The sequence below is a fragment of the Miniopterus natalensis genome, chromosome 9 (genome assembly GCF_054644295.1).
Source record: "Miniopterus natalensis isolate mMinNat1 chromosome 9, mMinNat1.hap1, whole genome shotgun sequence".
Lineage (NCBI taxonomy): Eukaryota > Metazoa > Chordata > Mammalia > Chiroptera > Miniopteridae > Miniopterus > Miniopterus natalensis.
The window spans coordinates 58,730,950-58,745,898 of record NC_142089.1 but is presented as its reverse complement, the minus strand read 5'-3'; the positions used below and the strand labels follow the sequence as shown (position 1 = coordinate 58,745,898).

Genomic DNA, 14,949 nt, shown 5'->3' with positions numbered 1-14,949 from the left:
AATCACTATGTTCTTTATGGTGGTTATTTAATAAACATTTACCAGACACTGCAATACCAAACTCTGCTAGAGGGGAGAGGAAGTTCAGATGAAACTTACACGCCCGGCTGGGACGGCTGCTTAGCCTGCGCGCGCCCAGACACACGCAGTGAGGTGCCCAAAGGTGAGGGGAGGACTCACACCTCGTCTCTGCCTTCAGATCATCTTACTCCCTACCAGGGAAGATAACATGAACATAAATGATGCTAGGTTTGGGGACATAAGGAAAGAAGGGAGGAAGAATATAGGCTCAGGCAGGAAACACACAACCTAAAGATTATTCATTGGAAGATGGGTAATGTGGGAAAAGGGTCACATTTAAATCTGAACCCGGGCAGAGTTAGGGATAAAGTGTTGCTCAGGACTCAGGGGCCACAGATGAGCACAGTTGAAGGGGATAGTTGTTCATAATAAAATGCCTCGTTTCTGGATAAAAACCCAGAATGCACTTCATTCGTCCATCCATTCAGCAAGTGCTCTTTATATGCATTTGATTATGTCAGACATTTGTGTAAAGTCCTGGCCCTGCTTGGAGTTGCTTGTGCAGAGGAAATGAGTGTGACCAGATCCCCTTCGTAGGAGCACTGGTGACAGCATCTGACCCAGCCCTTATTAAGCCTGCTCTTCATGTTCCTCTCCAGGAGAAGGAATTCTGGGGTTTTTTACCTCAATGGTCCAAAAGCTCAGGCTCTGGAGGCAGACTGTCTGGGCTAGTCAGATTTCAGTACCACTAACCTGCTCTGCAAGGTTCTTAACCTCTTCTTCACCTCTCTTGCCTCAGTTTCTTTATCAGTAAAATGGAGATAATGCAAATACATCTTTCATAGGGAGGTTGTAAAAATTAAAGAGATACACATGAAAAGCTCTTAGAACAGTGATGACATATAGAAAGCAATATGACAAATACCCACGTACCTACCATCTACTAGCAAATGTTAACCTTTCACCATATTTGCTTCCTTTTTAAAATGAAGAGAAAAAAAAATCATTCATTGCAGTACAGTTGAAGCTCTCTTTATCTCCCCTGATAGCCTCCTGCCTCCTCCTCAGGGTAACCCCCATCGTGAATTTGGTGGGAGTCCTTGCCATCACCTTTTCATAACTTCACTGCGTGTCTGGGTGTATAAATATGTGAAAGGTAAGGGTCGGTGGTACGCGGGCAGGCTAAACAGCGATCTCAGACGGTGGATAAAGAAAATCAAATTTATGAAGAGGGGATGGGATATCCAAAGGGAAGGGCTACCCAGCACTGAGTCAAAGGGTATTGGGTCCATGGTGGCGGAAAAATATACTTGGGACAGTGAGACAAGGAAGAGCATAGAAGCAATAGGAGAACCGAGGCTGGGCTGCTCTGGCTCCCTGAGAAGTCAGAGAGAGAAGGGGCCTTGGGACAGGTTCAGGGGGTGAGCCCCGGACGAGCTGCCGCTGCCCATTGCTCCCCTGCTTGCAAGTCTCCTGGAGATGGTGCTGGCTGCTCCCCTAGTAGGGAGCGCAGGCTGGCTCCTTTCGCCTGCCCTGAGCGTATTTATCTCTTTCTTGCAGGTGGGAATCTTAGGGGAGGCCTCAGGGGAGGGTCTCAGTAGAATATTCCTCAGCTTTCCAGGTGTGCTCTCTCAGGGTTGAGGTCTCCACTGATTGATCAGTGCCAGGGTAGGAGCCATTAGTTAATGTATCTTATCTGGTCCTGAGTCAGCCATTGACTGCTTATCTGGGCCTGGAGCTAAAATACAGCTGAGGCCTAGATGTTACCTTTAGGAAGGAAATGCTCAGGGCTCAGGGGGTCTAAACAGCAGGACCAGCGATATGCTAGGGGAAGATCGGTTACCCTGGGGGACAAGGTTCTTGTTTTCCCAGGTTCGTCCCTTGCTAGGCATCTGGGGCTTCCTGCCCTGGTGAGTTTCTGTACCCTAGTTTTTGTACCTGGGCTTCTATACCTAGCCCATCTAACAATATGTAGTATTGTTTTGTATGTTCCTAAACATTAATAAATGATACTAAACTGCACATATTCTCCAACTTTTTCCATTTGAAACTATTTTCAGCATTTTTCCATTTGATGTGTATAGGCCAAATTCTTTCATTTTAAATTACTGTATAGTATTTTATTGTATAAGTATACCACAATTTATTAAACCATTCTCTTGATAGACATTTATGTTGTTACCTGGTTTTCACTCTTATAGAAATCTTCTATTGCACCTTGAGGTCCTCCTAGACTGCACCTTGACCTGATATTTTTTGTTACTGATTCAGTTTTTTAAAAATGTTTATTAGTCTTATTCAGATTTTCTGCTTCTTCTTGCATCTTTTTTATTAGTTATATTTTTCTATGTCAAATGTATGGAGTTGTTTATATTATTCACTGTCATTTACCCTTTCTTCTCTAGTCACCTTTGTTTGTGCCTCTTTTTCTCATGATCACTCTTGCTAAAAGGTTTATCTCTTTTGTTAAAGTTTTCAAAGAACTAGCTTTTGGTATCATTGATCTTTTCCCCCCATTAATTTCTGTGGGTTTGGGGGAGGTTACTTCTTTTGGGGGCTTACTCTGTTATTGTTATAATAACAATGGTTTTTTTAAGCCTCTGTAGTTGAGTGCTAGCTATATTGTCTCTTGTTTTTTCTTTAGTGTTTTTAAGGCTGAAAATTTCCCTCTAAGAACTGCTAGCTGCATTCCACAGGTTTTTAAAAGATATGTTTTTATTGATTTGAGAGAGAGAGGAAGGGAGAGGGAGAGGAAGAGAGACAGACAGACAGACAGACAGACATGGATCGGTGCCTCCTGCACGCCCCCTACTGGGTGGGGATGGAGCCAGAAACCCCAGCATGTGCCCTGACCAGGAATGAACCAGTGCCTGGGACAACACTCAGCCAACTGAGCCACACCAGCCAGGGCTGCATCCCACAGGTTTTGAAATGTATACCTTTGTTGTTGTTCAGTTCTAGATATTCTGCATTTCCATTGTGATTAGTCCAAAAATTATTTAGGAACATGCTTTTTAGTTTTCAAACATGTCTGTGTTTATTTTTATAAGATTTTTAGTGTTGATTTCTCATTTCTTTGTGGTCAGAGGATGTGGTGTATGCCATCTTAATTCCTTGGGAACTCTAAACTGTATCTGCAGGAGGTGTCACCCCAGCTCCTAAATAAGGCCTCAAAACTCCCACCGCCTTTGCCTCAATAAAAACAACATGCCAAAGAAATTGATGGACATCTGGTACCAAGCAAAAATACCCAACAGATGGTTCTGCATTTTCTAAACATCACTAGAAGTTGACCTGGGGGAGAAAGTATTGAGCATCTCTCTGTGTGGTCCCCCTAAACTTGAGTCTAAGAACTATCTCTCTGCTCCTCCTATGAAGATGAAACCTAATATTCTTGGTTGCAGCCAGGTCTGAACGAGAAAGCAGGCATGGTCAAGAGCTCACCTAGGAACCTCTCTGCTGATGACAGCCAAAGGGCAACAGTCCTGAGGTGTTGGCACTTAACTCTGCACATGGGCAGGGCTCTCATCTCTATCAGGGCTATTCTATCCACACAGCAAACTTGGAAGTGCTAGACCCAAACCTTAATATATTTCACTTAGTGGAAATGGCAGAAACAATATTTTCCAATCATAATACAATAAAACTTGAAATAACAAAAATCTATCTGTAAAATTTTAAATATTCTTTTAATTGAGTCAAAGAGAAAGTGCAAATTAAATTTTAAGTATGTAGGAAATAACAATAATAATATGTATTTTAAAATATATCAGAGCCCAGCTGGTGTGGCTCACTGGTTGAGAGTTGACCTATGAACCAGCAGGTCATGGTTTGATTCCTAGTCAGGCCGCATGCCAGGGTTGTGGCTGTATCCCTAGTAGGGGGCATGCAGGAGGCAGCCCATCAAAGACTCTCACCATTGATATTTCTATCTCTCTCTCCCTTTCCCTTCCTCTTTCTGAAATCAATAAAATAAATAAATTTAATTTAATTTAGTTAAATTTAGTTTAATATATCAGAGCCCTAGCCAGGGAGCTCAGTTGGTTAAAGTGTTCTCCCAATGTGCCAAGGTTGTGGGTTCGATTCCCAGTTGGGACACATACAAGGCTCAACCAATGAGTGCATAACTGAGTGGAACAACAAATCAGTGTTTTGCTGGCTCACTTTCCTTTCCCACCTCTCTAAAATCAATAAAAATAAAATGAATCAGAAACTAAAGCTAAAGATAAAATTGAAGAACCGTTTAGAGAAGAATATAAAATCTTAATTACATTAATAAATGGCAAAGAATAAAACAGATGAATTAAAAACTCAAGAAATTAGAAAAAAAATGCTAAAGAAAGCAGAAATAGGGAATTAACCAATGTAAAATAAAAATAAAAGGTTGTGTTCCTATAACTGAGAGAATTCCTCTGATCTTCATCTTCGAATCTCTGCTTTTGGCTGATGTGTCTGTACCATCTTTTATTTTCAACTTTTTTGACACTGTTTTCTCAGGATATTTTTATTTAGGTAAGCTTATCCCATTGACATTTATAGATATGATTTACTTCTGTATCACATTTTGTGACTTACTTTCTGTTTTTAAAGATTGGTTTCTATCTTTCTCCAGAGGCTGTGTATTTTAGGAAGGTTTGTATTGTCTTTAGCTCTTCTAGTGATTAGCTTTATATTATAATTTTTTTATTGCTTTTAGAGAGAGGAAGGGAGAGAGAAAGAGAGAGAGAGAGATCGATTTGTTGTTCCACTTACGCATTCATTGGTTGATTCCTGTAGTGCCCTAACCTGGAATTGAACCTGCAACCTTGGCCTATGGGGACAACACTCTCACCAACTGAGCTACCCGGCCAGGACTGTACTATAACTTTTTAAAATGTGCTTTATCCCCTATTTCTTTAGACCACATCTGTTTATTCCCTATTATACGCCATGATAAAATTATACTTGATTCATCCCATCTTCTTTATTCCACCTAATTTTAATCAACATATTATTGTTAGTTCTTCTAGTGATCATCTCTGTACTTTTGAATATAGTATTTCTGTCTCTGTAAATTGATTTATTAGATATAAATGCTATCTTTTGACCATGGATAGTACAGATTAGGAAATCAACATCCTTTTGCCACACTCCATCTTCTTACATGTCCCCTTTTTTATTTTTGTTAATTGTATTACTTTTACTAGCATAGTTTATAATATTAACATACTGGGTTTTTTTGTTTTTGGGGAGTTTTTTAATCCTCACTCGAGGATATTCTTTCCATTGCTTTACAGAGAGAGTGGAAGGGGGGAGAGAGAGACATTGATGTGAGAGACACACATCGATTGGCTGCCTCCCGCACCCGCCTCTACCAGGGTCGGGGATCAAGCCTGCAACCAAGGTACACGCCCGTGGCTGGAATCGAACCCGGGACCCTTCAGCCCTTGGGCTGATGCTCTAACCACTGAGCCAAACTGACTAGGACAGCATTAGCCTTCTAAACAGTATACAGCAGTGCTTAAGAGAATGAGCTCTGGAACCAGAGTGCCTAGGTTAGAATCTTGGCGTTACCATTTTGTAGCTGTGTGACCTTGAGCAAGTGACTTAGCAGGTATTTCTGTTTCCTTATTTTTACAGTGGATATAATAATAGGTTCTATGGGTCGTTGCCATCATCATAAAAGCATAGCACTAGAACAGTGCCTGACGCATAGCATCTATAAGCATTTTTCCGGAAAATGTATTTATCTGACACTTGCTTTTCCTATTCCTTTCCTCCCTTTTCTTGTAGATTTGCTGTGCAAATCTTATGCTTGTTTTCTTTTTGTTTTTTGTTAACCCTTACCCTGGAATATTTTTTCCATTGATTTCCAGAGAGAGTGGAAGGGAGGGAGGGAGAGGTAGAGAAAGAGAGAGAGAGAAACACTGATGTGAGAGAGACACATTGATTGACTGCCTCCCCCACACTCCCTGACCAAGGCCAGGAATCTGAACCTGCAACCTAGGTGCGTGCCCTTGGCCAGGAATAGAACTCTCCACCCTTATGTGCAAGAGGGCCGACGTTCTAACCACTGAGCCCTACCAGCCAAGGCCATGCTTGGGGTTTTTTTATTATTACTCACTACCAAGTATTTGTAGGAAGCAGCTGGTGCAATGAACCGAGCCTGTAGTGAAGCTGCTTTGCCTGGAGTTTGTGTGTGTGTGTGTAGTGTGTGCAAAACAAAAAAAAGGTGAGACAGAGGGACAAAGACACACAGATTGGCTTAGTCTGTGTATCTCCCTAGCAACTACGGAGATGCTCATGATGTAGTGTTTTTCGGCCCCTATTTTATTAAGAGACTACCTCCAACGTAGATAACATTTTTCAGAATTTTATCATTTGGCACTGCCTTGCCCTGCTGCTTCAGGATGCCAAATAGTCCTTGGAAGTTTCACAGCTGTGCCCCTGAAACCTTCATTACAAACCAGAGTGATGGTTCTCCTCACATGTATCACCTGTGCAGTGTTTTGCCAGCCTTGAGAACTGAGATCAGAGCAGGTATTTCATCACAGCATTCTTCTGGACTCTGGTATAATTTTCACTGAATTTGGCAGGCCATCTTCATTTATTGTGTCTTAGGGTTACATTGGTACCTTATTTTATCAAAGATAGTGTTTGCATTTCTTTTTTTAATTTTAGCTCTTTTCCCTTCTTTTTATTGACTTTATTGGGGTGACACTGGTTAACAGAGGCCTCAGGGGCACAATTCTAGAACACATCATCTGTACACTGTATTGTGTGTTCACCACCCCTAGTTTATTTCTTGGATTTGGATGAGCTCAAGGATGACAGAGGTAACTTTATTTTGTTATTTTAAAACATTTTGATAATTTAAACTTCATTTTAAAATTTATTTTAAAACCAGAGCCATTTTAAAAAATAGTGTGTCCCACTCATCTACTGATGGGAACTTGGGCTATTTCCCGATCTTGGCTATTGTAAATTGCACTGCTATGAACATAGGGGTGCATAGGTTCTTTCTAATTGATGTTTTGGGTTTCTTAGGATATATTCCTAGACGTGGGATCACTGGGTCAAATGGCAGTTCCATTTTTAATTTTTTGAAGAAACACCATACTGTTTCCCATAGTAGCTGCCCCAGTCTGCATTCCCACCAGCAGTGTACTAGGGTTCCCCTTTCTCTACACCCTCGCCAACACTTGTCATTTGATGATATGTTGATGGTAGCCATTCTGACAGGTGTGAGGTAATATCTCATTGTTTTAATTTGCATCTCTCTGATGATTAGTGACTTGGAGCATTTTTTCATATGTCCCTTGGCCATCTGTATTTCTACTTGGGAGAAGTGTCTATTTAGGTCCTTTGCCCATTTTTTTAGTTGGATTGTTTGTCTTCTTAAAGCTGTGGGACATTTATACCATAGGATACTATGCAGCTGTAAAAAAGAAGGATCCCTTACCCTTTGGGACAGCATGGATGGATCTGGAGAATATCATCCTAAGTGAAATAAGCCAGGCAGAGAAAGAGAAGTATCACATGATCTCACTCATATGTGGAATCTAATGAACAAAATAAACCAATGAACAAAATAGATAGAGAGATATAGAGCCATGGAGCATTCAGATGAATTTCAGAGAGAAGATGGGGGTGGGGAGTGGGGGGGAGACATTAATCAAAGAACTTATATGCATATATGCATGGCCTATAGACATAGACAATAGTGTGGAGAAGGCCTGGGGGGGCAGGGGTGGATGCCGGGTGGAGGGGATCGATGGGGGAAAAGGGGGCATCTGTAATACTTTCGACAATAAAGTTGAAGTTAAAAATAAATAAATAAATAATAAGTTAATAAATAAATAAAACAGAGTATCTCTATTTTTTTTTTATAACATATCTTCATTGATTTCAGAGAGAGGAATGGAGAAGGGGAGAGAGAGACAGAAACATCAGTGATGAGAGAGTCCTCACTGATCGGCTGCCTCCTGCACCCCCCTGATTGGGGATCAAGCCCACAACTCGGGCATGTGCCCTGACTGGGTATTGAACCTCGATCTTCTGGATCCTAGGTCGATGCTCAACCGCTGAGCCACACCCAGCTGGGGCGGGTGTCTTTATCTTGAAGAGAGTTGGTGTTATACCATCTCAGACCATGTTAAGTGGGAAAAATCGTTTCAGAGTTCTGTGTGCACCCTAGTCGCAACAAGGTCTCTCATCTTCATATAGTTGGTAAGGAACAGAACTTGGGTTCACATCCAGATCGCCAAATCCAAAGCCCGAGTCCTTTTTATTGTGGAACCTTCTCTTAAAGAATGTAGATATCTCTTTAAGGTGTCTTTATTATGTTTCTTCGTGTGCACATTTTTCTATTAACTACCTTCTTATTTCCTGTTTTTAGTGTGACAAGTACAAGACTGGAGTTATTGATGGGCCTGCATGTAATAGCCTTTGTGTTACAGAAACTCTTTACTTTGGAAAATGCTTGTCAACGAAGCCCAACAATCAGGTATGGACATTACAAATAAACATTCCAGATTGATGGCACATGCTAATTTTACCTTCAACTAAAGCATCATTGAAAGAATTCTTGAGCCAGAGCTTTAGGGCATTTTATATATTCCAATTTTGTATGCTTTGATCACTCATCCCACAGATGTTTATTAATCCCCTATTCCCAGTGTAGTCCAGGCACTGTTTTAGTTACTAGGACTACAGTGGTGATTAAGATAGAAAAGATTACTTCCCTTGTGGATCTTACATTATCCCAGAGGGTTGTAAAATATAAAGTTCATAGATAAGCAAGATAATTATAGGATGTAGTGTGTTTTATAAGGATATACATAGGGCAAATTGATGGAGAATGCAGGGGATGGGGCTGGTACAGCAGGTGATCAGGGGAGACCTTTCTAAGATAACATTTGAGCTCATACCTGAATGAAAAATTAAACTACAGTCATGGGCTAAAGGACAGGATGAGCTAAGTCATGAAAGAAGAACTGTAAGCAACTGATAAACAAAATGGAAAAAAAAATGTTCTACCTCACTTATCATTCAAAGAAATATAAATTAGCACGGCCTGCATGGCTCAGAGACTGAGCATCAACCTATGATCCAGGAGATCGAGGTTTGATTCCCAGTCAGGGCACTGGGCAGATCAGTTAGACAAGAAAAAGAAATAAATGGCATACAAATTGTAAACGAAGAAGTAAAATGATCTCTCTTGACAGATGATATGACCTGATGTAGAAAAGCCTAAAGATTCTTGCCCTAGCCAGTTTGGCTCAGTGGTTAGAGCATCAGTTGGAGGACTGAAGGGTCCCAGGTTTGATTCCTGGTCAAGGGCACATACCTCGGTTGCAGGCTCGATCTCTAGCCTCAGTTGGCATGTATGCAGGAGGCAACCAATTGATGTGTCTCTCTCACATCGATATTTCTCTCTCCCCCCCCGCCCCACTCTCTCTGAAAAGTAAGGAAAAAACATCCTCAGGTGAGGATTAAAAAAAAAGAAAAGAAAAACTTAAAGATTCTGCACACAAAAGTTGTTAATAGCTAATAAGTGAATTCAGCAACGTAGCATGAAACAAAATCAACACGCAAAATTCAGTTGCATTTCTCTACATCAACAATGACCAATCCAAAAACAAAATTAAGAAAACCATTCTATTTACAATAGCATCCAAAAGAATACTTAGTAATTAACTTAACCAGGGAGGTAAAAGACTTGTACAGTGAAAACTTCTAAAAGAAATTAAAGACATAAATAAATGGAACACATCCCATGTACATGGGTTGGAATACTAAATACTGTTAAGTTGTTAATATTACCCAAAGTGATCTACAAAGTCAGTGCAGTCCCTATCAAAATCCCAATGACAATTTTTGTTTGTTTTTGTTAATCTTCACCCAAGGATATTTTTTTCCATTGATTTTTAGAGAGAGTGGAAGGGAGGGGAGGAGAGAGAAAAACATCAATGTGAGAGAGACACATCAATGGGTTGCTTCCCGCACGCACCCTGACCAGGACGGGGATCGAACCTGCAACCCAAGCACATGCCGTTGACTGGGAATTGAACCCGAGATCCTTCAGTACTCGGGCTGACGCTCTAACCACTGAGACACGCTGGCCAGGGCCCAATGACAATTTTTGCAGAAATAGAAAAAACCATTCTAAAATTCATATGACATTCTCAAGGGACCCTGAAAAGCCAAAACAACCTTGAAAAAGTACAAAACTGGAGGACTCATGCTCATGATTTCAAATTTTACTATAAAGCTACAGTAATCAAAATGGAGTGGTGCTGGAATAAAGACCAACATACAAACCAACAGCATAAAATAGAGAGCTCAGAAAAAGCCCTCACATGTATGGCTAGATGATTTTTTTACAAGGGTGCTAAGACCATTCAACAGGGAAAGGACTGTCTTTTCGACAAATGGTGCTGGGGAAACTGAATGTCCACCTGCAAAAGAACGAAGTTGAACCCTTACCTAACATCATATGCAAAATTAAAGATCAAAGACCTAAATGTAAGAACTAAAACTGTAAAACTCTTATATGAAAACATAGGGTAAAAGCTTCATGACACTGGATTTGGCAATGACTTCTTGGGTATGACACCAAAGGAACAGAAAACAAAAGTAAAAATAGACAAATGGGACTTCATGAAATTTTAAAATTTTGTGCGTAAAAGGTTGTATCAGTAGAATAAAAAAGCAATCCACAGATTGGGAGAAAACTTGCAGATCATGTATCTCAGGACTAATATCCAGAATATATAGACAACTCCTAAAATGCAACAACAAGAAGCCAAACAACCAGATTCAAAAATGGGCAAAGGACTTGGATAGATATTTCTTAAAAAAAAAAAAAAAAAGACAAATGGCCAATAAATACATGAAAAATGCACAATACTGCCTGGTCAGTCAGGACACATGCCTGGGTTGTGGGCTTGATCCCCAGTAGGGGTCGTGCAGGAGGCAGCTGGTCAATGACTCTCACTGTTGATGTTTCTCTCTCTCTCCCTCCTTTCCTCTCTGAAATCAATAAAAACTTTTTTTTTAAGCACAACATCAATGATCACTAGGGAAATGCAGATTAAAACCACAGTGAGATACTACCTCATACCCATTAGGATGGCTACTATAAAAATCAACAGAATAACAAGTGTAGTGAAAATATAGAGAAATTGGAGCCCTTGTGCACTATTGAAAGCAGAGTCTTTTAGAAATATTGGACACCCATGTCCATGCCAGCATTATTCACAATAGCTAAAACATGGGAGCAACCCAAGTGCCCATTGGCAGACGAATGGAAATGCAAAATGTGATATTATATTTATAAGGGAATATTATTCAACTTTAAAAAGGAAGGAAATCCTGACACATGCTACAATATGGACGTAATCCTAAGTGAAATAAGCCAGTCAAAAAAAGACAAATTCTATGTGATTCCATTTATATGAGAGAGTAGTCAAAATCATAAACACAGAACATCTGGGAGAAAAGGGGTAACAGAGTTATTGTTAATGGGTAGTTTCCATTTTACAAGACGAAGAGTGCTAAAGAAGATGGTGGTGATGGTCGCACAACTTCATTAATGTAATACCACTGAGCTGTAAACTAAAAATGGTTGAGATGGCAAATTTTGTTTTTGTCATTTTTACCACAATTAAAAAATGGAAAAATAAAATTGATCATAGTTAAAATATATATATTTAGGCATACATTACTTCTATAACTTAAAAAATTAAGGGGAAAAAAGCTTCAGAGTATGATTTCCAATTTGCAATTTAAAAAGAAAGTCACAATCTCAGTGTTTTGTTTCTTGTTTATGTGTGTTTTTAGATGAGGAGGACACTAAAAATGTAGTTGGTAGTTTTCTACTTAGCCTAAAGCATAACTTGCCATTCTTTTCCACATAGATGTATTTAGGGATTTGGGATAATCTGCCAGGGGTTGTGAAATGTCAGATGGAACAAGCACTTCATCTTGATTTTGGAACTGAATTGGAACCAAGAAAAGAAATAGTGTTATTTGATAAACCAACTAGAGGAACTACTGTACAGAAATTCAAAGAAATGGTCTACAGTCTCTTTAAAGTAAGTATATCCATTCACATGTTGCTAGTGTGAAGCACTACACTCTTCAGGAAGAATTGGCAGGACCTCATCCTAAACCACAAGAATGTTGCTATTCTTTGACCTTTATCAGGGACTATCTTGAGAGAAATAATTCAAAGAAAAGAAAAAATGTGTGCAAGATGTTTAACATTATAATGGCTAAAAACATCCAGATATGAGAGGGGAGTTCATTAAATAGATGTGCTTCTAGTTTGACATTGTAACTGATACTTTTTAAAAGGTGAAATAAAATCAATCAGTGCATCCTGATTTGTGAATTATTTTTAACATTTTTGAAGAAATACTCAGAGATGAATAAGTATTAAAAGATGAAAATAATTACTTTTAGAAATAACTTATTTTTATTGCTTATATTTTCACTCATAATCTTTTTCTCTGGAGTTTATATTTTCAGATTACTTTATCCCAGGGAACCACTTTTCAACCTTCATTATTGGAATAATGTAACTTAAAATAATTATGTCAATGTGATAACTACAAAATAGTAATTTTCAGTTGACCCTTCTTATAATTGGATATGAGCACATTACGCTGCAATTTTGCAAGTAAATATATGAATAAGAAAAAGAATAGTTGTCTTGGTTAACTGTATGCAGAGTGTAAGAGGGTTGTAGGACTTAGGGTGGCCATTTCTTAATAAACAGACTTAGCCAACTTTTACTGCAATTGAGTAAAACATGGTTCTCAGTCACTTAGCATCATAAATATTTGGAGATGCTTTAAGTTCCTTATGGGGATTCAGTAGCAAAATTACTACTTAGCATGGTAATAATCTCCATAAAGGTAGTATATTTTTCATTCCTTCTATATAATTAGCTAACTTATCTTTACAGGCAAAATTGGGTGACCAGGGAAACCTCTCTGAGCTGGTTAATCTCATCTTGACGGTGGCTGATGGAGACAAAGATGGCCAGGTTTCCTTGGGAGAAGCAAAGTCAGCATGGGCACTTCTTCAATTAAATGAATTTCTTCTGATGGTGATACTTCAAGATAAAGAACATACCCCCAAATTAATGGGGTTCTGTGGTGACCTCTATGTAATGGAAAGTGTTGAATATACCTCTCTTTATGGAATAAGCCTTCCATGGGTCATTGAACTTTTTATTCCATCTGGGTTCAGAAGAAGCATGGATCAGCTGTTCACACCATCGTGGCCCAGAAAGGCTAAAATAGCCATAGGACTTCTAGAATTTGTGGAAGATGTTTTCCATGGCCCCTATGGAAACTTCCTCATGTGTGACACTAGTGCCAAAAACCTAGGATATAACGATAAGTATGATTTGAAAATGGTGGACATGAGAAAAATTGTGCCAGAGACAAACCTGAAAGAACTCATAAAGGACCGCCACTGTGAGTCTGATTTGGACTGTGTCTATGGCACGGATTGTCGAACTAGCTGCGATCAGAGCACAATGAAGTGTACTTCAGAAGTGATACAGCCTAACTTGGCAAAAGCCTGTCAGTTACTCAAAGACTACCTATTGCGTGGTGCTCCAAGTGAAATTCGTGAAGAATTAGAAAAGCAACTTTATTCTTGTATTGCTCTCAAAGTCACAGCAAATCAAATGGAAATGGAACATTCTTTGATACTAAATAACCTAAAAACATTATTGTGGAAGAAAATTTCCTACACAAATGACTCTTAATTCATTTGGACATTGTGACCACTGTAGGAAACTTACCACTTGAGCATCTAAAAAATGACTTGATTGAAATCCCTTCCGGTTATACAAAACTACTCTCCTATTCTAAGAAGCCATCATCTTAAAATACATGTCTATTGCTGGATGGCAGGATATAAAGGATCAACAGATCCCCCAAAATTTCATCCCTGCTTTCAGAAGCCCTCGTACATTTTCCAGTACATTCACTGTGTAACTATTTTGACTTAAAATAATGCTGTGAAGCCTCATTTCATAATCAACAGTGAGAGTATTTTGTAGATGTTAGCCAAAATACCACTGCTGGAAACATTTGTTTGCATTGAAGCTGCTGTTTAAAATTTATACATAAATTTACTAATGTCTTAGCATGGTAAAGTTTGCACATTAACAGAAATGAAGACTGCAAAGCAGATAAATTAAAATTACTGGTTTATAAACAGATGTTACTAGTATGCTTTGTATTAGACTTAAAACACATTTTAACTCAAACTTTATGTGGCTTCAGAATGTTTCAAGTGGCTCTTACCAAGCCTCTTAAAATTCAAAACTTACCAGTAAATGTTTTATTTAGCAACATGTAACTACCACTTTTAAAGGCTGAAAATGGATGAGCTTTTGTATCTTAGATCCAAATGGTCCATCGTGGTATTAACCAGCCAACTTAACATGACAGGCCCAATCCAGAAAGAGACATTAAGAGGAGTGTGAAATCAGCACTTTTTTGGTAATTTGAAATTTTCAAACAGTATTTCCTGTTGGCCAAAGGGCCATGTTTAGAGGCACATAAATTTACCCATCTAATATTTTCTCATGTAAACTTGATATACAAAGATTTGCTCCTTTCAGGTTTATTCAGATCTGGCACATACCTTTCAACGTCTCCATAAGATTAAACACCTGTTTCAGATAAAAGACCCAGTATTTTCTGCTCAAAGATTTCACATGATTCAAGTATCTTAGCTATGTGACTGTCATTGGACAGCTTCCTCTCAAAAATTAAAGCCATGGCTCGGCTGGGAGTGGCTCAGCGGTTAAGCGTCGACCTAGGATCCAGGCGATCAGGGTTTGATTCCCGGTCAGGGCACATGCCCAGTTGCGGGCTGTAGCTGATAAATGACTCTCTCATCATTGATGTTTCTATCTCT

At 39.2% G+C, this 14,949-nt stretch overlaps 1 protein-coding gene across 2 annotated transcripts in view; it reads left to right on the top strand.

The window, feature by feature from the left end:
• Positions 1-14,498, top strand: part of DIPK1A (divergent protein kinase domain 1A) — an 89,054-nt gene extending 74,556 nt beyond the window's left edge. Inside the window, exons 3-5 of one of the 2 annotated variants that reach the window (XM_087820591.1) lie at positions 8,399-8,506; positions 11,922-12,098; positions 12,974-14,498. In XM_087820591.1, the coding sequence (XP_087676717.1) occupies positions 8,399-8,506; positions 11,922-12,098; positions 12,974-13,786 (1,098 nt within the window). In that variant the 3' untranslated portion in view covers positions 13,787-14,498. The remainder of the gene's footprint in view (positions 1-8,398; positions 8,507-11,921; positions 12,099-12,973) is intronic. The other variant, XM_087820592.1, reaches the window with a different exon arrangement.
• Positions 14,499-14,949: the final 451 nt, after the last annotated feature.